This window comes from Ammospiza caudacuta, chromosome 1 (genome assembly GCF_027887145.1).
Source record: "Ammospiza caudacuta isolate bAmmCau1 chromosome 1, bAmmCau1.pri, whole genome shotgun sequence".
NCBI lineage: Eukaryota > Metazoa > Chordata > Aves > Passeriformes > Passerellidae > Ammospiza > Ammospiza caudacuta.
The window spans coordinates 138,449,131-138,472,771 of record NC_080593.1 but is presented as its reverse complement, the minus strand read 5'-3'; the positions used below and the strand labels follow the sequence as shown (position 1 = coordinate 138,472,771).

General features: G+C 39.0%; 1 protein-coding gene across 2 annotated transcripts; it reads left to right on the top strand.

The window, feature by feature from the left end:
- Positions 1-1,275: 1,275 nt before the first annotated feature.
- On the top strand, positions 1,276-17,571 carry MED30 (mediator complex subunit 30). 2 transcript variants are annotated; one of them, XM_058813744.1, is made up of 5 exons: positions 1,276-1,381; positions 1,723-1,927; positions 2,786-2,944; positions 6,015-6,125; positions 17,145-17,571. In XM_058813744.1, the coding sequence occupies exons 2-5, from the start codon at positions 1,754-1,756 to the stop codon at positions 17,238-17,240; spliced, it is 540 nt and encodes a 179-aa protein (XP_058669727.1). In that variant the 5' UTR covers positions 1,276-1,381; positions 1,723-1,753; the 3' UTR covers positions 17,241-17,571. The 2 variants fall into 2 exon arrangements, with proteins under 2 accessions (XP_058669727.1, XP_058669734.1); XM_058813751.1 differs by lacking the exon at positions 2,786-2,944.
- Positions 17,572-23,641: the final 6,070 nt, after the last annotated feature.

The window sequence follows — 23,641 nt, the reverse complement described above, 5'->3', positions numbered from 1 at the left end:
ATAATTTGTAAGATCAGTTTTAATACAGCACAACTACCTTTACTGTGCTAAGAATTCATTAGAAGTTGCAGGTACATAAATGTCCTCTTCTGCATATTTAGATACTTACTGCCACAATCACTCAAATACAGAATCCTAGATATGATGTCAATTAGAAAAGACAGTGAAACTCTGGTAATTACTGATTTTTTCATATGAAGAATTGTTTTTGTTAGGCAGACAGTTAGCATTAGCTACTCTAGAAACAGCTCATTCCTGTCAAGCCTCACAGAACCTGTCTGACTTCTTTTTGAGGGTGCCCCTCTCCCTCACATAGGAGGCCTTGTCTGAGCTTCAAAAATGCCTCAATTGTACTCGTGTGGTACAAGCACCCAGAGCTAGTTTATATCCATGCAAATACTGTGACACAGGAAGGCCAAGTGTTGAGGCTTTTCTGTATTAGCAATAATGTATCTATGCAGGAAGGAATAGCAGTGTACCCATAAAGCTATAAAATTAGCACAGGTTTTAAAGTGTATACTGGCAATACATACTCATCCCACAAAACAGATATTCAGCTATTTATCAGTGTGACTGGGACTGGAGCATCTGTCCTACAAAGACAGGCTGAGAGTAGGGGCTGTTCAGCCTGGAGGAGAGGAGACCTCATAGCAGCCTTCCAGTAAGCGAAAGGGCCTGCAGGGAAGGTGGAGAGGGACTCTTCATCCTGAACTGCAGTGACAAGAAAGGGTGAATGGCTTCAGACCGAAAAACAGTAGGTTTAGGTGCTAGGAAGGAAGTCCTTAGCTAAGGACTTCCTTAAGGCCAAGGAAGGAGTCCTTAGCTGCGAGGGTGGTGGTATTCCGAGCAGGGTGCCCGAGAAGCCGGGGCTGCCCCGCTCCTGTCAGGTTCAAGGCCAGGGCGGACGGAGCTCTGAGCAACCCGGACTGGGGGAAGGCGCCCCTGCCCGCGGCAGGGGGATTGGAATTAAATGATCTTTAAGTCACTTCCAACCCAAACTGTTCTATGATCTGACAGAGGGGTGGTGGGAATGTGTGAATCTGCCTGGCGATTCTGCCCAAACTTTTCAATCTCAAGAGCCCGCATGCTGGCTGACCTGCCGCAAAGCCGCACTGGATTCGGCAAGCCAGGAAAACGCTCCGGCTCCCGAGCGAGATACTCGACGGAGAGCAGCGGTGCAGGGGCGGCCCCAAGCCGGTCGAGCCCCGCCTGCCGCTGCCGCCCGCCGGCTGTGACGGCGCCGGGCGCCGGGAAGCGCTTCCGCCGGCAGATCCGGGGCACGGCCCGAGTGCGGCGGGACCGGCGCGTCCGGAGCAGCTGCAGGGCGGAGCGGGGCCGGGGAACGCTGCGAGGCCGGGGCACCGCTTCGCCTCGGGAGCCGGTGGGTCAGCGGAGGGAGGGGTGGTCGGGCGGGTACCGGAGCCCAGGGCTGCGGTTCTGTCTGCTGGAGCTGAGCAAAAACCTCTGTCGTGTTCCCCTTGGGACGGGTCGGGGCAGGGGCAGCGCACTGACCGCTCTGTGGGGAGGGAGGTGCGTGAGGGGCACCCCCAGTTCCAGCGCCCGGTAAAGCTGCGGTGCCTCAGGGAGCCGTGTCTGCCCTGAGCCGGCCTCAGCTGTTGGACAAAACCGCGTACGGGGAGGAGTGGGATTGCCACCCTACAGAAGTTTGCTGGGATAGAGTCAAACAAGCATTTGATCGTTCCATCATCACCTCTTGTGCAGCTTGCCCTGGTGTGACGGGTCGAGGCGGGAGATGTCGACTCCCCCCCTGGCCGGGGCAGGGATGCCGCCGGGCGCCTTCTCCGGGACCCAGGCTCAGGCTGCCCGCGAGGTGAACACGGCTTCGCTCTGCCGCATCGGCCAGGAGACCGTGCAGGACATCGTCTTCCGAACCATGGAAATATTCCAGCTACTGAGGAACATGCAGGTGAGAAACAACTATTCATACACCCAGCTTCCATGTTTTTATCACTGACACACAGTATGTATAGACTCAGGAGACACCTTAGGATGTTTAGAAAACTCAGTCAAACTGCTCTGAAAAAGAGAATTGGTTCAAGAAGTGAGTGATACTCTTAATATATTTGTTTAGTCCTGTACATTAAGTGAAATTCAGAAATGCTGAATTGTCATTGCCCTCCCAATAAAAAAACCTCTCAATATGCTTAGTAACTGTGTTTTCTTTTATGTACAATGGCGTCTGTTCATATGTCAGTTATGTTTCTCTGCTTATGGTAACATACGGGGAGTAAATTTAGAGGAATTTTCATTGATCTTTTACTCTAATATTTTTCACCTAAAACTTTTTTTTTTTTTTTTTTTTTTTTTTGTTAGTAAAAACAACATAATCCTTATTTGGGTCAACTTACTGAGAAAACATACAAATTTCTGTTGTGTTTTCACTGTGAAGAGTACAAGATAAATAATCATTCCCATTCTTTCTGTATTTTCATAACTCTTGTGTCACTGAATTGAATGACCTGGGGTTGAGACAAAAAATCTCAACCCCAGTCACAATGATGTCATATTTAAGCATTGTGAAGACACTCACTGAAAAGTCAGAGGGATTGATGGTGACCAAAAGTGTAGAATACATGAGGGTGTTTGACAGCAGTGATTGAGCACATCAAATATGTAATTTTGCTACTAAAGAAAATAAAAAATTCAGTGATTGCTATAAGAAAAGTGTGATTATCTTATTCTAAAATATACAAAAACCTGTCTGATATCTTTATTCATTTCATATGACATAAACTTTAACTTTTTAATGTTTTGGTTCTCTAAGTTACCAAATGGTGTTACTTATCATACTGCAACATATCAAGACAGACTGGCAAAGCTGCAGGAACATCTCCGCCAGCTATCAATACTCTTCAGAAAACTAAGATTAGTCTATGACAAATGTAATGAAAACTGTGCTGGGCTCGATCCTGTTCCCATAGAAGTAAGTATCTTTATTTATGTATAAATTCTAAATCATAATAACCACTCTGGATAGCAAATCATCCATCTCCCTCAGTTGCAGGAGACTCGTAACAGGTTTCAATGATACTGGAATTATTCAGTGGACTGAATTCTGTTTATTAATTAGAGCTTGTTGAAAGATTGTGCAACTTAGTATCTAGTTGACATGGTGTTCTGTCATAAGTTGGACTTGGTCTCAGAGGTCTTTTCCAGCCTAATTGATTCTGTGATTCTAAGAAAGCAGACTTAATTTAAAATTTTAACTTTTTTTCCCCTCTGGCTTCTTGGTACTTCCACCAATTTGTTTCCCCTAGGGAAAAAAAGAGGATCAGGGCAAATTTTTTACAAGTGGAAAAAAGTGGTAAAAAGCCTGCTTCAAGCTCTCACCTGTCAGCCTGGCTCCTGAGAAATAAGTATTATTTACTTTATCTAGCCAATAATCTGTGCCTCCATAGTTCCCTCACTCAGCCATTCCTAACCTGCTGGGCAGTGTGAACCAAACTTAAATGTGCAGTGGTGGTAGAAAAGTTACAACATAAAACTTCCAGGGGGGAGGATTTGCCAAAGTTTTTCTTAATAATACTGCTGTCATTCATAAAATCTTAAATGTCATCTTCCTCATAAGTTGTTTTGAATTTCTAGTAATATAACCCTGGGTTTTGTTACAATTTGAATTGTTCCTGCTCTGTATTACCCAGAACGTTGAAATTCTTTAATTACTGACTCTGGATTCTGAGGCAACTTTATTAATGGACTTCTGATTGTTCATTGAATTTTAATCATACAAGCATTATATTTGAAGTGTGAGTCTCTTAACTGAATAGGAGTAAAGAAATGAAGTCCATTCTGTACAGTCCATTCTACACTGCTGTTTCAGTTTACAGTTGCTGACTTTTGACAAGGGTTTCAGAAAAATGTATTTGGAAACCTGACAGCAAGCAGGGGAATAAGTTAGTTTTCCCATTTAAGAAAATAAAACCTGTTTTCACAGTGTGTTGAACTTGTGTCCTCTTTAAAAGCTTTTCATGTGTCTTATTTTCCCTTATAACAATGGAATGATGTGGCATTTGGTTTGTTTTTTTCTATAACTTTTCACATTTTTTTCCCATTATCAGGATGGAAAAGAATCTCCATAGAGAAAATAAGTAGTCACTTCAGGCATTTTAAATGCAAGGTTTCACTGATAACTTAGTCACAGCAGAATTTTTTATTGATAGTTGGGTTTTTTTTTCAATCTTCTCAGTCTCTTCTTCTCTGAACTTAGTAGATGCCTGCCTCCTCATGTTTTTATTGGTTAGAGTGAATGACAGTGACACACCATTCCCCCTGGATCAATTTTCTTAAATTCTTCTTCCAGTAGTTCAATAATAGTCTCAATTGTATTATTTAGTGGCTGATATTCTAACCATGTCTTTACAGAGTATCAACAAAACTATTTTTTTTTTGCACAGTCAAGAGACGTCTATACCTACTAGTATTGCTTATTCTATTTTTATTGATATAAATGTTTTCATAATTTTTGGTAATGTGTACTGACGTGTAATAAGTATTGTTAACTTTTTGCTAACCAACATAGCAAGGCATGAGATAATTGTGAAGGAGATCTGCCTACAAAGATTAAATTTCCTGCTTTTTTTGTGTATTAGGTATAGTTCAGCTTTTCTTGGTAGGTTTGTTTTTTGTTTAGTTTTTTTTTTATCTATCATCTTTTCTGAAAGATAGGGAGGCTTTAAAGAAACGTTCTTCTTTGAGTGCTACTTTATTTTTCCATCAGAGAGTTTTTTCCAAGAGCATGTAGCAGCCCTGCTACTTCTTCTTTATGGCCTACAAATGTAGTAAGTGGTGAACATTTGCCACTTTATCACAGCATTGTTTAGTGTGGTAGCTTTTATCCATTCTGCTAAGCTTAATAAGAATGGCTGCAAACATTTTTGTATAGAAGGAAATTACATTTTTAGTGGTATAAATCAAAGTAAGTTTTCCATCAGAGGCTGGAGGCACTGAACACTTTGTAATATTGCACCCCAACCTAAGTAAGAAGTTCATATGCACTTGATGAGCAACTTGCTCCCAGGCTTTTAAACTAATGTCTTCTTGCTCACTTTTATCATTATCAGTCTTCCATTTGTCTGTAATATGTTTGTGAACGTGGATGTACTTTTGCATAGTACAGGACAGAAAAAACAATGTCAGACTATGGACTTTGTGGAGGCATTGTCCTTTAAGAAATTTTTAGTAGCTTGGGAGTGTTCTGACACAGAAACAAGTCTTTGTTTTGTATCTAGTATGTTTCTTTTTGATCTGTTTTTTTTAGGAAGAAAACATACAGTAGTATTCATTTAAAAATTTTTTGTCAAGGAATTTTGGCTTTGTCCAAGCTTTAAAAAAAAGACAGTGCACTGTGATACTCTTCAGCCTAAACCAAACTGTGCTTCTGTGTGTCTGAGGAGACCGTGGTGAGAAATACTTACAGAAAAACTCATTTTAGGTAACTGTGGGCCTGGTCTTAAGAGCAGCCAAACAGAGGCTCTTTAAAACAGCAAATCATAACTAGACTATTAGCCAAGTAGCTGTGTAAAGCCAGTCATATTTATGTTCAGGATATCACTAAAATGACTTATGATAACGAGAACTTTATGTTTGTGGTTTTATTTCTTAGTGTGGAATAGTGAATTTTAAAACCCCAATCTGCAGAATTCAGCTACAAGGATTATCTATGACAAACATCTTAAAATGGAAGGACTGGCATCTGCCTGCAGTTACAAAATTTCTTTGGTCAAGGCTTGGTAATGTCTGAGATTGTGTCTTTTGGAAGAACCAACTGAGGTCATTGCAAGGCCTTTAGGTTTGAGGTGGCAAGCAGGCTTCTCTTCACTTTTTCTTGGGTAGTTAGAACCTGTGGAGAAAATGGTAGTACCATATGTATTTCTTGGATTTGGGTGTTTGAGTTTTTTTCTTATCTTTTCTTTTTTTCCCTTTTTTTTCTGTTTTTTTTTTTTTTGTTTGTTTTTTTTTTTTTTAACTAAAGCTGATGTTTCTTGTCTTCACAGCAACTTATTCCATATGTTGAAGAAGATGGCTCCAAGCATGATGATCGTGGTGCTGCAAGTCAGCTTCGGTTTGCTAGCGAAGAGAGAAGGGAAATCATGGAAGTTAATAAGGTAACAAAGTTGAAATTAATTTGCATAAGCTGAGAAATGTCATTTTCACATCATAAAGCTTAAATTTCTAGATTGCTGTCCTAAATACAGAATGTGTGATGACTGCCATGAAAACTGGAAATAAATGCTTTTTATTTATGAATATTTCAGTATTGACCTTTTAGTTAACTATTTTGTAGCTGTACCTCTGGCAGTAGAGTTTCGTAACAATTGGGTTTTCTAACAATTCTAACTTGTGTCTCTTTTAAAACTGACATTTATTTTTATGAATACAGTGTGTTGTGTTTATGTGTTACCCACTAGATATTGACAGTACAAACTGAACTAAGGTGCCCATTGAACTAATTTATCTTAAAAACTTACCTTAGGTGTAAAAATAATTGAACACCAGATGTAAATATTTTTACAATTATGTGAATTGGTAAAGAACTTTCAGGGCTACCTTCTGGATTTTGACAGTTTGAGGAAGACAGTTCCTTTTGTAAAGAGGAACATTTACTGAATCTTGGCACATTCAGGAAAAATGTACTATGAATTATAAAAGTTAAATGAGTTAAAATGTTAAATTTTCAGTTTGAGTGGCATTGTGCAACTGGGTACAATTAGTGAAGAGGGATTCAAATCTAAAAATAATTATGCTGTAGTAAAAGCTAATGTAATACAGAGATTAAAAATACATAGTTTTAGCAGACCACAATTTTGAACATTGTTTCTTCAATCTGTAAAATACAAAGATAGGATTAAATACATATTTCTATAGCTGTAATATCTGCAAATGCTCAGTAAGAAGGAGTTATAATCTACAAAAATAACCGAACAAAAGAAATAAATGGATAAAATGTTTATTTATGGAATGAATAATTGATGGATTTTCAGCTTTTAAAATATTTCCAATGTTTTAATTTGTCTTCCACAATCATACATGTATTGAATTTTTCATAACCCATTTATTTAGAAAAATGCATGTGTATTGTACAGGAAAGAATGAGGACTGTGTGAATTTAGGGAAATGAAGTTGTCAGCTCTCCTGTTGTAATCTTTCTCTTCACTGCTGATGTAGCAGGGTTGAATATATTATATTGTATGTAATGTTGTACTGTGAATTAATGCACATTTATTTGCAATCTTTAGGTATTAATAACCTTAACTGTCCATATTTGCTGTGGTTTTAATAGTTCTGTGACATGGTTTTGCCCTTGTTGTTGTACTTGTATGCTAATATGGTTTTAAACCTCCTTGGTGTGATCTTGTGAAAATAATTTCATAAATTTTTATGAAGAGTTCTCAGCCTTAAGAAGGTTGATGGTGTTGCAGGACCATTGGTAGCAAACTGGTAATTGAGAATGCATTGAAATCTTCATGTAAATATAGGGTGAAATCCTGTATTTATACTTAAATGCCTAGACCTAATTTCCAGATTTTCCTCAGGAAATCTTCACAAGATAGTTGAACTTTCTCTAGTATTCTTGTGGACAAGTATTAGTAACTGCAGCAAAAGAAAGTTAAACTTCTTGTTTTTTGAAAGTTCAGTGATTATTTTCTTTTGTCTCCCTCCAGTTATATAAGCACATCTACTACCATTTTCAAAGTTCAAATTTTAATACATTACAGACTAGGTAACACTTTTATGACTAGAAATATATAAATCCTTCTTTTTTTTTTTTTCTGCAAAGAAAAGGTACTAGAATCAGATAATTGGCCTAATTTCTAACACTGGCTGCTGGGTTCAAGGAGGGCTTGCTCTGGTTCCTAGCTGGCACATCTGACAGCTCTTCAGGCCTCTCTAGTGTGTAATGTCCACCTCCAACTCAATTTGATGAATTAATTTTAGGAAAATTTCAGTGATACAAAATGTTGATGAGAATTCTGTGACAGAGAAACCAACATGGTAGTTAAATAAGCTTTTTATATTCTTGACAAAATCTTCCTTCAGCTCCTTGTCCTATTCTCACCTAATCCTTTTTGCTTTGATAAGCATTATTTTTTTCAGTCTTACATGTTATTGGTACCAAAAAATCACTGTTGCAATAACCCAGGACTTTGCCACTATTGTGATATTTGAATTGTGATATTTGAATTAGTTCTTACACTGCCATGGGTCTCTGAATTTTGCCCTTCTTGCTGTGATGCCCCAGCCAGTGTGATTTCTTTAGTCAAAGACACAAACTGCCCCACTGTGTGGAGTGCTGCCAAAACTAGTAATAGCTCTTATAAACCTTGTGGATCATATGTTCTCACATCAAAATCTCCTCATTCCATGAACCACTGACTGGAAAAACAGCAGCTTTCCTTTGCTACTGCAGGTGTCTGGGAAGGGAGTACCCTCAGCAGGAGGAGGAGGAGGAGGAGGGGAGCATCGGGTGCTTCCTGTGCTCACCATCCCGTTCATGGGGCAGGCAAACCTGATGATGTAACAGAGTTCCTAAAAACTGCAGGAGCTTTTCATCTTGGTTTACTGTGACACCTTTTTACTTAGTTATTCTGCTATTTTGGGACCTTTTAGGTCAGAAAGTCGTATGTGCTGACCTTGGCTATGTAAGTACTTGTCTGTTAATTTAAAATATAGATTAGTTTACAAGGCAATGAATTTCTGTCCTAGCAATCCAGTAGTAATTAGCAACTGTAGGTTTAAATAAAACCTATTAAGCTTTATAGCACAAGGGAGTTTTGCCCACAGTAAGAAGCTTCTACCGTTATTACAAAACAAACCATTTCTTGAGCACTGGCTACCTCTATCTGTCTTAAACAATTCTCTCCTGCAGTTCCCAAAAATGTATCTTATTCTTTTTTATCTGTATATGTTTTCAGGGCTTATAAATCGTTGAGGTGGTTGAATTTTTCGGAATAAATTACTGTTCCAGAATCAGTTTAGCACTTGAATTGGTCTTTTAGTACATGTTTTGATCCAGTTTTCATTGAAATTAATCTATTTGCAGCAAGTGGAAGATGTTCCCAAGATTTCCTCTCCTGCTCATGTTTTTCAAGTGTTTAATATTCTGTCTCTTAAGTTTTTTATCTTTAAAGTATAGAATGATCAGTATTATTTTCAAGATGTCAGGCTCACCTTCAGTCTGTGGTCTTGTAGTACATTTGACAGGACTTGAAACAGAAATACCAAATCAAAATTTGAGAATTATTTATTCTGTTTTGCTGTCCTATCAATGGTTTTCTTTAGTGCTCACTTTGAGAAATGCAGCAAGTACAGCTTAGGTTTCATTCATGCTGTAAGTCTGGTTTCAATGGAGCACTTAGGAAAACCATCACATAATGAGTAGTGTAGGTACATTTGGGTGAAAACAAAGCAAAATAGCATTTGGGCATTCCAGGTAGCCCTTAGAAAACAATTGTATTTGATATTCTTAACTAATGTTTGTTAAGTGTTTAACAGTGATCTTGCTAAGGAGAAAAAGACAATCTAAGTGACAGACTTTTAAGTTAAGCTTAAGTAACAAGTTTAGCTCTGGGCTTTTTTTAGTAGCACAAACATTGTGCCTGGCAGCTGATGCTGTTTAGGACTATGAAGAAAACCTAAATTCCTTTTAAACCACCTTTCAGAGTATTTGCATTTATTTTAATTGGTTTGATATGTGCAGAGTCCTTTTTCACCCAAAATATGAGTGTGCATGAAGGAACACTTTGGAGAGAGGGGGAGAATTAGTTACTTGGACACCTTCTGGGCAGATTAATCTGCACTGGAGACAACTCCATGAATTTTTGAGTACCAAACTGACTCTCTGCAATGATAGAACCAGAGGAATTTTGGCTCAGTGGGAGGTCTGGAGATTATCTGGTTCAGCCCCCAGCCCAAGACAGGGTCAACCAGCAAAATTAGATCCAGCTTCTCCAAGTCATGTCCATGCTCCACCATTTCAAATACCTGTAAGGATTGAAATTCTGTCTTTTCTGGGCCCTTCTTAATGGTTGACTTTTACTGTGAAAATTTTCCTAATGTTACATTGGATTTTTTTTTTGTCATAACTTGTCTATTCACTGTCCCTCATCCTTTTGCTCTGTATACTCAAGAAGAGTCCAGCTTTCTCTTTTCTGTGAGCTTCATTAGGTGGCTGAAGATAGCACTGTGATCCTTCCCTCTGGCCTTCTCTGCTTAAGATTGAACAAACACAGCTTTAATCATTGTGGTGGCCCCCCACTGGGCATTATCCGGTATGACAGAGCTTTGTATTGATCCCTAAATTGGTCAGTCATTCTCCAGAGCCAAATAGAGGAGAGTATGAGAGGTACTCACCTGACCTGAGAGATACACTCTTGCTAATATAGGGCAGAGGGCAGTTTGTCTTCCTTGTTGCAAAAAAGATCTGCTGATGACTCCTGTTAAACTTGTTAGAAAGTATCTAAAAGGACCTCAGATCCCTTTCTGCAAATTTTATTTCTATTCAGTCAGCCCTCTGCCTGTGCTGTTGTACGAGTTTATTCTGTGTGCAGATGTAGGATGTTGCTTTAATTGAAGTTCCTGAGATAGGTGTTGGCCTGCCTTTCCCACCTGATGAGGCTCCTCTGAATCCAGTATGCCATCACTGAGTATATTTTGGCATTGCCCATCAATTTGATAACTTTGATATGGTGATTAGGTCATTAAGTGTGATTGGTCATTAATGAGGATATTAAGAATATTCACCTTAGTATCAATATGAGAAGCTTCAAGGGTGACCAACTAGCACTTGATCTTAATACTGATGATCCCAGCATTTAGAATCCCATAGTCCAGCCAGTTTTCCATCAACCCAGTAATTCACCTATCCAAACCACATCTCCAGTTTGCTCAAAGGCAATGCGAGGCTGTGTCAAAAGCCTGACTTATTAATGATTTTACTTTATGGAAGTGAAGAAAATCTCCTGCTCTCCCCTTGCCACACAGCCAGTCATTTCTCAATAGAAGGGCTGTCATGTTGGTCAGGCACAAGGCATCTGTAGCAAATCCAGTGTGGCTGTTCCCAGTCACCTTATCATGTGTGTCTGGATATGACTTTCTGAAGGATTTGCTGCACAGTCTTTCTGGAGTCAAGAGTTAGGCTGAGTAGCCTGTGGTTTTCTGGATCCCCCTCGTTGTCTTTCTTGGAAATGAGCTGAAATGTTCCCTTTTTCATCAGGAGCATATCCCCCCTCTCCTGTAGAAAATTAAGTAGAGTGGTCTTGTTATGTCATAAACCAGCTTTCTCAGGACTCAGATGTATTTTTATTCCAGATCATAAATTATTTCCTTTTGAGTTTTGTATAAAATGTTGCACACAATTTTTTTCACATTGTATCCATATCAAAACCATATCGAACTTACAAAGTTGAAAAAAGTTAGGAAAAGGTGAGCATAAAGCTGCCTATAAAATCTATATTGTCCTCATATAGATGTATATTATACAACCTTTATTGCATTACCACATTTGGTTCCTTTTCCCCCCTTCCCACTTTCTATTCTGCAAGAGTTCTTTGAGCTATTCTGCTTTTGTGGCAGACTAGGCAATATTTAGATTGAATCAGTATTGTAGTAAATAAGATTATAAAAATCCTGGTTTGTGAATTGCCTAACTGGCATTAGGCTATGGAGTAAGCAGGGAATTTGGGAATGAGAAGGAAGGATTTATTGTGTGTAGTGAGTAGCTAACTAAGGCAGCTCTTAGGAGCTGAATTTTTTTTTCTCTGCCACGAATTATCTGTGGTAGTTGTTCATTTTTCCCCTTATGGCTCATGGTAGCTTTGAATATGTGGGAAGCTGTTAAAATACAAAATTTAGAGATGAACATGAATCTTAAATATCTTTGGACAAAGTTGGCAGCAGTGCAGTTTTATCTGTAGTGTTCATGTGACTGAGTTTGCCATCTGTAGCTGAGGATCATAGATCTGGGGGATTTTCATATAAAGAATGGGGATGTAACACTGAGGAGTGTGGTGGAGAAGCACCTTGGAGAATGAGTAATTCCATTACAAGCTACAGAGCTTAGATGGTACTCAGTAAACAAGACCTCAGACCTCATTGTCAAACGATAAATAATTGGTATGAAGCAAACATCCATCTATTTGAATGAAGGTGCTTATTCCTCTCAGAACAACAGATCAGTGCATAAATACAATCCTGTCTGGGTCAATAGGTGAAAAGTATTGAGCTTGCAGCAGAGCACAGGTTGTCACTGGTGTTTCTGTTTCAGGAGCACAGGGTTACACATGCAGAAGGAGCAGTTTTCCTTTCAGCTGTCAGATGAGATGCAAGGCGGAAAATTCAGTCTCTCATTTCTACTAAGTGTAGAACAGTCATGCCTGTGGGTGACATCAGGAAAAGCTGTAGATACTGGACAGTGAGTGTGTTAATGTTTAATTGCACAGCAGTTACTGTATTAGTGATGAATATATTTCATCCCTTTGGAAAAAATAAAAATGGATTGATATATGCATTTGTTATGATGGAAAATGAGCCTTGGTATCAATTGAGCAGCCATAAGTTAAGACTCTGCTTGACAGCTCTAAGAGAGTTCAACCAAAGTGTTGGGGGCACTTTTTCCATAATATTTTTTTCCAGCTATGTGCATATAACATATGCTATATGCATATAGCATTGTGATAGTCTCTTAACTAGCAAAGGAAAAGAAGAGGTTTTTCCACTTTCATACTTCAGAGATTTCATTATGAAGGATTCATTTAAAAAAAGAACAGAGTAAATGTCACCTTCCTATTACAAACATCGTGTTTCTGTAGGAATTTCTTGGGCTTGGCTTACCTGGAAACACAGAGGCCACTGTCACCTTCATAAGGCCTTCAAGAATCACTTCCTACAGCAGTTCAATGGTCCAAAGGAGTAACATGAGTCTTGTGTCCAGCTTTGGGCTCCTCAGCACAGGAAAGCCAGGGAACTGTTGGAGTGGCCTCAGAGGAGGGCTACAAAAATTATCAGAGGGATGGAACACTTCTCCTATGGGGAAAGGCTGAGAGTTGAGGCTATTCAGTCTGAAGGAGAGAAGACACCAGGGGATCTTACAGAAGCCTTTCAGTACCTAAAGGAGCCTTATAAGAAAGATGGGAACAAACTTTTTAGCAGGGCCTGGTGTGGTAGGACACAAGGGGTAATGGCTTTGAACTAAAAGAAGTCCAATTTTGATGAAATATAAGGGAGACATTTTTTAGGCTGAGAGTGATAAAATACTTGTCCTGAGAGGTGGTAGATGCCCCATCCCTGGGAACATTCACAGTCAGGTTGTACTGGGCTGTGAGCAACCTGATTTAGTTGAAGATGTCCGTGCTGATTGCAGGGTTGGACTGAATGACCTTTAAAGGTCCCTTCCAACCCAAACTGTTCCATGATTCCATACTCCTAGGAAAGAATGTGATCCAAGTTCTCTATAGTAGACTCTTAATCAACAAAGTAATTTTTTAAAATTTTGCTAAGATTTATGCAAGTAAAAGTACTGTGGTTATTAATATTTAATGTTACACTGAGATACTGAGATGTCCTTCTGGCCTGTACTGTGGTAGATCTTGAATAGAGCAGGTAAAAACCACAGCTGGCACAGCATTCAGGAGAATGGTCTTCAATACAAGATTTTCAAGATAGAAACAGATCTTTTCTTGGTTTTTTTCTTAAGCAAAAGAAGACCCTGTACAACTTAGACAGGTACTGTTGATGTTTTTACAAGCACCACTTGGAATATGATCTTACTCTTCCATGGTGTTTACATTATTTCCTTTACCTGAATAAGGGATTTCTAACAAGTGGATTGAGTGCAGCATAATGACTCACAGGGATGTTTTTGTTTTAAAATTTGAAGGATACATGAGCTTAAACGAGGAGAGAGACAAGAACACTGTGCAAAGGAAGGTTTTGATACATCTCTGGTTGTAAGTTGTGAATTGGTCTAGACTGCACTGATTTCTAATGAAATGCAAGTGAAGCAAAAAGGACTTTAGGTAAAAAATGGATTTCAGTCAAAGTTGAAATTACCATGTCCTACTGAACCCAAATCTGTATGAAACATGGCAGGTTCTTTATGGCAGCTTTTCTTCCTTGAAAGACAGCTGTTTCCTGGATCTTTGTTATGGTTCTCCCACCTCATTTCATTTATGTGGGTTTTGTGCTTCAGTAAATGTTTTCGTAAATGACCTACCCAGCCTAAGCCAGCTGAGGTCTCGTTGGTTACTGGGAGGTGCAGTCCTTGCCAGCCCCATCATGATGGCCATAATACTTGCAAGGTCAGTCAAAATGGTCCCCACTGAAAATTAACATCACCAAAGAAGACCCCCTAGGGTAGGTTTGCAGTCAGATCACTTTTCTGACAGGAAGGAACTAACAGAAACAGGCCTGAGAGATGTAACTTGAATTTAGGGCTCTTAAACTCATTATAAACTGCCTCATAGATTTTCCCTGTGCTATCTAAAAACAGTCAGAAGCAGAAGCATGTATGTAGGATGAAGTACTTTTTCTTGTTTCATACAACTGTTAATCCTGAGAAGCAGCCTAGAGTTCAACTAAGTCATTTCAACAGAAGGAGGAAAGAGTGGGAGACAACTTGCAAGCAATCTGTTCAAATGAAAATTTGTCACTGCTGCAAAAGCTGCTTAAAGATTTTGCCCATTTCCCAAGAAGACCATTTCACCTAGCTTTTCAAGGTTAGGCTTGAGTTGAGATGTTACTGGCTCAGCAAAGTCTTAAGCAGAGGGCAGCACTTCCAGTGGTGCAGAACATATTAATTATGTAGTACTTTGTGGTGTGGACCACTGCCTGTCAAAGATCAGTAATAAAGATCACTGTATGCATTTCAATTAGGAGACTGTGCTCTCTGAAGTAGATTTTTTTTCTCCTCTCTTTATTCTTTCAACAGCCTAGCAACCCAGGGATTGTGCTTCATCTTAGATGTTTTTTCTGATTCCAGAATAAGTAGAAGAGCTAAGAAATTAGCTCCTCACTAAAAATGAGGATCTAAAATTATCTTCAGATAAATAAACAAATTTATACTTCTTGTCCTTACAGATGCTTTGAAAACAAATGAAATCCTGTCTAAATGTTCCCCTGTCTAGCAGCATCAGAGAAAGATCAAACAATTTACAGTGTCATAATGCTTTCACAAGAAAGGAAAACAGTATTACAGAATGAGTCTTTCAGGCATAGCTTACTCAAAGTTCATGTGAGTAACAGCATTTAACAGTACCATTAGACATGGATGGAGGGAGAAAACAGAGGTCAATGGTTCTTACTTCTGTCTGTGACTTCAGTTACCATCACCAGCTGTTCAGCCTTCATTTCCATTGATGCGGGTTTTGAAATACCTTGAAATGGCATGGTATGAGGGAGTTACAGCTTGCATTAGACGGATAGTTTTGATGTAACAGTCACTGATTTCTCTAGGATTGGATGTTGAGGATGGCAAACAGAATTATGTTTAAAAATGCCACAGGTATGAGCATGCTTGTTTATCTCATCCCTCTTGTGCTTTCTCAAGCATCAGGATTTTGCATTTATGACCTTTGGTAGGAAGACCCTTGCAATTCTGTCATTTCAGTGCTGTAGTAATTACATGCTGCTTAGCTTTCTCTCTTGTCTGTAGTTAGGAGGTGAATCTCTGCTCTATATTGTGAAGTCTTGCATCAGCAAATGAAAAAGAAAGAGGCATTAGATAAACGCGCGTATTTTTCTTTAAAACACTTTTCAGCCTGTCAAATACTTGGTTAGGAATTCCATGTTAGTGCACATGAACTGTCCTGCATATGTTTTTGTATCCTTCTTAGGAGTCTAGATCTGAGTGTTATCTCTTCCAGTGTCCTGCAAAGTCTGTATTTAGGAATGTTTCCCTTACTATGGTCCCCATGTAATCTAAGCCTAATTACCATATTACTGCAGACTGGTTTTTACAGGTCTGAAGTGAATAGGCTCCCTTTTTTTCTCTGGACTTCTCTCCCAGCTGACCAGTTGGCAATTTAAAAATATTGTTGTGTTGACTGCATCAAAATTCAGGAGACTAATTTTCAGAGTATTGCTTCATTTTCTCTCTGTTTCAGTAAATTCAGTTGTGTTACTGATTTGAGTCATGCTTTTAATGCCTTTTGTGTAGTGCAAATAGCAAACTTACATCAAACCTGAAAGATTTTGTTCTGTTTTGATGGAAGCAAGTCTTTCCTGGGCTTTTACTTTACTTGGAACTCCGGGCTTCCCTAATGAATAAATAGTTTGATCTCTGATGTTGGAAGGCTGACATCTTATCACATCAGAATGAAATGAAAGACAAACTGGGTGCTGTTAACAACAACCTAACTTACTTTTTAACAGCTTTGATTTGAGCAGGAAAATGAATAAATGAAACAATAAATATGGGTATTATTGTGAAACATGAAAGTTTAGTGAAATTGTGTGATGTCTTGATGCCATGATCTTTCTTCTGTAGAGACATAATTTCTGAGTTTTGGCTATGCAACCAAATGAAAGCTAGTTTGCTGTTCTCCTATTCCTCCAAATGCTTCTGCAGTTTGCAAAAACAAATTATAATTTTTAAAAATTCAGCATGCTTGGGAAAACCTTTTCCAAGATAGGACTCTTAAAGCATTACAGTTGACCTACATAGCAGAAGGGCTGCAAAAGCTTAATTTGTTTCACCTATACCCTGTGCTTTGTTCAAACTTATTGTTAATGCCTCATTTTTCTTGAAACCAAATTTATAAAACATATATTCACATAAATTTACCTTCTTCCCATATTTTTTCTTCCAGCTTAGGGTGCTCTCTTTTAGACTTTTCAAAGTGAGGACCTATCCCCACAAGCCTCCAGCTTTTGAAGGTGTCAGGTGTTTTGATAAAAGGCTGCTGTGAAACAAACCAGCATTCCCCTCTAGCAATGGTCCTTAACTTTGGAGGCTTTCTTGTATTTTTAGAATGTGCTCTAAAGAGGATGTATTATCCCACTAATAGTGCTCACTGACAGCTGAGAAAAAGATTTATATGGCATTTCATAGCACTGTAACTTTTGTTGAATTTTTGAGTGCACTATTTGAACTGTTCACAAAAAAAACTTCTAATAAACTCTTCCCACAGAAACTGAAACAGAAGAATCAGCAGCTGAAGCAGATCATGGATCAGTTACGAAATCTTATTTGGGACATAAATGCCATGTTGGCAATGAGGAACTGAACAAGGAAAATCAATCTTTGTAACTGAAGAAGATACAAATCTGTTTGGATATACTTAACTTCCTTCTAAGAAGTAACATATTTTTCCACAATTATATTGCAGTAATGTTTGAAAAGTCTCAAAGATTAAAATGTTGGGTTGTTTTCTAGTAATGTAAATGGTTTTGGGTTTGTTTTTATAGAAGATTCATTGTGTAAGTTTTACCTCTGTGATTCTGCTTACAGCCTCAGTAATTTACTGTAGTAGTTTGGATTCCTATGCAGAAAGGGGTTTTATAAATTAAGTGTTTCTGGATTTTCTTTATAATACAATTAAAAATTATAAAAACATATGTTTATATTCAGTTTATTCTGTAGCGCAAATAGCCTCTACAGAGAGGAAAAGTTGCAAGACAGGAAAGTTACTCCAGACAACTAGAGGGCTGAAATCAGCAATCAGATACTGCAATTCAGTCTGCAGTATTTTTTATATTATCTGCAGTGCAGAGAGAGCAGGACAATCCCCTCCCTTGCCTGGCTGGTGATGCTGCCCCTGATGCCCCCCAGGACAGGGTTGGCCCTCCTGGCTGCCAGGGCACTGCTGGCTCATGTCCAACTTGCCATCCACCAGGACCCCCAGGTCCCTTTCCATGGCTCTGCTCTCCAGCCTCTCATTCCCCAGTCTGTACACACAGCCAGGGCTGCCCCATGCCAGGTGCAGGATCTGACACTTGCCCTTGTTAAACTTCACACCGTTGGAGATTGCCCAACCCTTTAATTTGTGGAGGTCTCTGCAGGGCCTTTCTGACCCCAAGGGAGTTGACAGCTCCTCCCAATTCAGTGTCATCCACAAACTTACTGAGTATTCCTTCCAGTCCTGCATTGAAGAGCACAGGGCCAAGGATGGAGCCCTGCAGAACCCCACTGGTGACAGTCACCAGTGTGATTTGTCCCATTCACTGTAAGGGACAGTCACCACTCTGATGTGCCCCATTCACTGTAAGGGACAGTCACCAGTGTGATGTGTCCCATTCACTGTAAGGGACAGTCACCACTCTGATGTGCCCCATTCACTGTAAGGGACAGTCACTACTCTGATGTGCCCATTCACTGTAAGGGACAGTCACCACTCTGATGTGCCCCATTCACTGTAAGGGACAGTCACCACTCTGATGTGCCCCATTCACTGTAAGGGACGGTCACCACTCTGATGTGCCCCATTCACTGTAACACTTTGTGCCCAACCCATCAGCCAGTTGCTTACATGTCATGTGACTCAGATATCCAGCTGTGTGCTGGACACTTTGTCCAGAAGGCTTCTGTGAGAGACAGTATTTGAAAGCGTTGCTGAAGTCCCAAAAGATCACATCTGCTGGCTTTCCTAGATCACCTAGATGGGTTTACTTGTTGTAGAAGGAAATCAGGTTCATCAAGTAGGACATCCCCTCATGAAGCCATGCTGGCTCTGAACAACTGTGACTGGTGGTGTATTTCTGTATTTATGGTTGGAATACTTTGGTTTTGTTTATCAGAATGCACTGAATAAAGACCTCATTAATCTTTTCCCTGTGGCTATCAATCCTAGTAAATTTGGAGTATATGAACAGTTCATTATTTTGAGTTAATCGTAAACCTCCATCTTTCTTTGTTCTAACTTTGTTGCTCCTCACAATTTTCATTTGCCCTGAAAATAATATTGAAAAATTTTATTATCTACAAATACTACCAGTGTACTATGTCTCTTTCTTCAGATTAAAAGATACATAAAACAACAGTTTCAGTATAAATCCATAGGGCGCTTTACTCTTAGTATTTATCAGGTTGAAAACTAGCCATCCTCAGTATTTGCTTCTTGTGTATCACTTTTAACTCTTATTCCATGCCCAGGCAGACTCCATAGCAGTTTTGTGTGAAAAACTTGTTCAGGGCCTCCTGAACTGTCCAGTTAAATGATATCCTTTTAAAATCCAGTTAAATGATATCCTTTTAAAAGCTACCTTTTTTGCAGTCTAATGGTTTGATACTGAGTGCTTACTGATTTGAGATTCATGGATTTTAAAAGGTTACACTGATTTTCATAGAATTGGAAGAGACCCTGAGGATCATCTTGTTCCAACACCTCTGCCACAGACAGGGTTGCTCAGAGACCCCTGCAGCCTCACCTTGAGCACTGCCATGGATGGGACATCTGCAGCTTCTCTGGGCAACCTGTTCCAGTGTCTCACCACCCTCACAGGTGTTTTGTTGTTCTATCACTCTCTTTAATTCTGTTTTTTTAATAATTTCAAATCATTTGTCTACTCCTTGAGGTAAAAATCACTCATAACAGATCCTGGTTAACATTCTGTGACTTCCCTGAAAATAGGTACAACATAGTTGTCTTGTTTCTCTTTTCAAAGGCCATAAATATTAACAGATAAATGGGCATCCAGTCCTACAGTTGAAAATAAAGTGGTAAAAAATGTTGATTTTGATTAGTGTACCTAGAGTTGAAAGTATGACAATACTCAGGTGTGAGTAGATGTCGAAACACCTTACAAATAAGATCTCTCTCTTTTCTCCCATGTGGCAAATGCAAGAGTAGATCTCTTACTGTCTGGCAAAGGCTGCAGCAGAATTGTTTGTTCCCTGTTTGGATTCACCACTATGGCAGATTTGCTGGTCAGAAATAATAGTTTTTTCTGCAGCTGTGAGTTGTAACTATTCCATATGCAAAACTTTTGAAAAAGAGATGACTGCAAGTAGAGATTTTACTTTGTTGTTGGTTTAAAATGCAAATGCATTTATCTATTTGCATGCTGTAGTGGCAGCTTTCTGTTCAGTGCATGCATAAGCATGCAAGTAGTCTAGAAGAAGTATTTGAAGTGGATTCTGAAATGGCACCATCATCTTAATTATGTAAAATTCTCAGTTCTTCATATTTTTGTTCTATTTTTGGAACAATTATGAAAAATGGAGATTAGACTTCACTGTATGGCTCATATGGCATCTAGGTCTTCTTACTAAATGTGTTTAAAGTTTGGTGACTTTTTTATTACACACAAACAGTACAGAAGTAACCTAAAATGTGAGTAAGAGTGCAGCTATTGCAAGTAGATGTCTGGGCGATAAAATATTCAGCTTTCTCTGTGTAGCTGCTAGCAGTAGCCAAGGTCTGTGCTACAGTTTTTCATCTGGGAGAGAGGAGAAACACTTCAAACCACTACCAGAATAGATGGGCAGTAGCTAAATTGCAAAGTGCAGAAATAGACAGAATTGTAAATTATCACAGTAAATACTGTCAAAGCAGGACTGTGCAAGGTGCTGGACCAAAACCATACACTTTGACTTACACAGATGAAAGTAAGGATAGTGAATATAATTCAAATGCTATCGGATCCATGGATAAGTATAGGATTTGGCCAAGAAGATGACAGTTTGAAGAAAAGTGGTGATTCCTCAGCTGTGAAACACTTGAATGAATTACTGGGTGTCAGCATGTTCTGAAATTTAATATTTTATTAATGCTAACTGAACTTTAACTGCTGCTTAATGAAATGGCACCAGATGAGGTATTTACAAATACCAGTAAAGCAATACAAACACAGATGTTTCAGTGTTTGGTTTATGTATCATTGACTGTTATATCATTATATATCATTGAAATTATCTTCATGCTTCTGGCACTGCCCTGCTTTCCTCATGAGGCTGGTGGCTCTCAGAATTGCTGGCTGCAACAGTGCTGGGCTTGCTGTCCCTCCTGAACACACAGAGCTCTGACTGGCTCTGGAAGTGCCCCCTCTTCACTTGGAGCATCATTTTCATTTGACTGGTAATAAGTTTAGCTGTTTACTAATGGTTGGACTCAATGATCATAGAGGTCTTTTCCATCTTAAATTATTCTATGATTCTGTGGCTATTTTTTATATTTTTGATAAGGTAGAAGCAGGATAAACATACTGACACTTCCAAAAGCAGATACCAGAACGTATGATCGTTACATTTTTGGAATACAAAAATATTTGAGAGGTTTGGATTTCCTGGGGCTTTGTTTTGCCCGGATAGAACCTGGGTGAGTAGAGCTACAATGCAGAATAATTTAAAGCACATTTGTGGAAAATAGTCCAAGTTAACACACACTCTAAAATGCCACCATTAATCCAACACCTTTGTACACAAAGTAACGGCTGTTGAGCGTGTGGTGAAGTGTCACAGCACAGAAGATGCCTGCTAGGCACTATGCAAAGTCCAAGGTTTTTCTTACATAAAAAGACAGAAGTTCAGAGCAGATTTATGCCTTGCTCAGGAAAGATGCAAGGAGCTTCCCTTGCCTCTTGTCTTCCATAGAGGCAGCAAGGCCAAATCCATGACTATGCTTGTTGTCCCATAGAAAAACCCTGCTCTGACTGTAGTATTTCTTACTGATGGAGAAGCTGGAACTTTTGCACAAATGCTACTCAAATTAATCACTAAAGAATGGATTTAGAGGGAGGAGGACAAGGATTCTGGTCTCATAGGAATCAAGATTTCATTGGTGTGCAGGATGGCTGCATAAACTAAAAGCACTACAGCTGAAGGTAGCTGACTATTGCTGTGGAGAACAGTAAGTTCCAGATACAGGTTTGAAGACCTGAAGTTGAAAAAAATTTTAAAAAATGTACAGTGGCACCCAAAGGCACTATGAGTTGGCTGGGGTTGACAGAGGATGGATTAGTTTAATTGCTTCATGCTAGCAGAGGAAATGGGGGATTATAAAGGAATTTACAAATACATCAGTGAAGAAATAATATTTGGGGAAGGAAGTGAGTAGTTTTCTCATTCCCCTTATGTAATAACAATGAAATCTGATGTGGTAGAGCATCAAGGCTTTAAAAGAGAAGGGCCTTTTCCTGACTTGGAAGGTTATTCCATAGGTAAAAAGAGCAAGCTGACTGATACATATTGCAGGATATTCATTAAAGTGACAGAAAATATGTATCAATGTCAGTTTTTATTTAACACAATGTAATGGAAAAGTGGAATGTAAGAGCTGAATAAATACAACATAGTAAAACTTTTGTTGTCTAATGTCTGTGTAAATGTTAACGATTTTTTTTGCTCATGTTGCGTAAGGGCATTCTGGCATCTGTTACAACACTACAGAACAAATAACACTGTGAAGAATCATTTGCAACAGTGTTTGTATTGATTGAATTTAGTCAGAAGCAGAATCTGTGTTTTCCAGCACTTCTGACCAGACTAGGCCCAGTAAAGACCATCAGTGTGTTTGAGGTAAACAAACAGAGGCAAGTTTCCATGTGTCTCCTTAACTCTGGGAGCATCACAGCTCATTGAGTGCCTCCATGTTCAGCTTGTTTGGAGTTCTGCTTCTGCACGTGTTCCCAGCAGCTGATGGTATCTGATAATCACTGCTGAAGTTGTAGAAACTCTGATTTTTTTTGCCTAAATCCTATAAAAGACCTGATGTGCTTAGGCCACTTGGGCTCTCACTTTCAGCTGACTGCCCCTGCTCCAAAGCTACAGAGCAATGTTCCAGAATGGGGTTGAAATGGAGTGGATGAATGGAATGAATTACGTACATGTCTGTGCTAAAATTTTCTCCTGTGACTTTGTGGCTTATGATGAAATCTTGCTTGAAAAATAAATTCAGATTTGCCTTATAAGAAAGAAAGAAAGATTTGTGATTTTAAAGTTGTCTGAGTAGCAATGGATAGAAATGCAGTTGTTCTATAATCATATAGTGGGTTTAGTGGTATTTACAGTCCTGGAGAAGGGGGAGGAAGTTCATGAAGACAGTCTGTTACTGAAATACATTGTTGGAGTGGGAAAACTTTCAAAAATTAATGGGAAAATATAAAGAAATACAACAGCAACAATCAAAACTTGAGCGGGTACTCCCCGGCCATAACATATAGGCAATGAAAGACGACTTGGGAAAACACATTTTAAACCTGCATTAAAGAGACAAATGTGGATACAGTGAGAGGGAAAAAGCCACTGAGGTTTTGGGATGCATGTCCAAATATTGCATAGTAGGGAGTGTGAGAGCTCTTGCTCTGAAATTAATAGTTCTGATATTGTAATTCTGCATGAAATACTGAATTAGTTTTGGGGTCACCATAATACTAACACAGTAGAAGAGAAGAATACTGATGTGGTCCCATATGAATAATGATTAGAATAATTTGTGAAAGCAAAGACAAGGCTCAAATACAGAAATTCTTGGGTAGATGCAAAGGGGAGGTAATTAAAATGATTTAGAGTGGCTCTACTATAGAACAGTGAAAGAAGGTAAACAATAACTTATTTCACCAAACAGCAGTGCAGAGGGAAACCTCTTAGCATCAAGATATGAAGTACTAATTTCCCTTGCAGTTTAGAAGATACCTCTTGGGTTACATGGAAATTTTAAAGCAAAACAGCACAACAAGGCTAAACAAAATG

Coding starts and splice junctions, on each gene's coding strand:
- MED30 (XM_058813744.1), top strand. CDS start 1,754: ATGTCGACTCCCCCCCTGGCCGGGGCAGGGATGCCGCCGGGCGCCTTC. Junction 1,928..2,785: donor AGCTACTGAGGAACATGCAG/GTGAGAAACAAC, acceptor TGGTTCTCTAAG/TTACCAAATGGTGTTACTTA. Junction 2,945..6,014: donor TCGATCCTGTTCCCATAGAA/GTAAGTATCTTT, acceptor TTGTCTTCACAG/CAACTTATTCCATATGTTGA.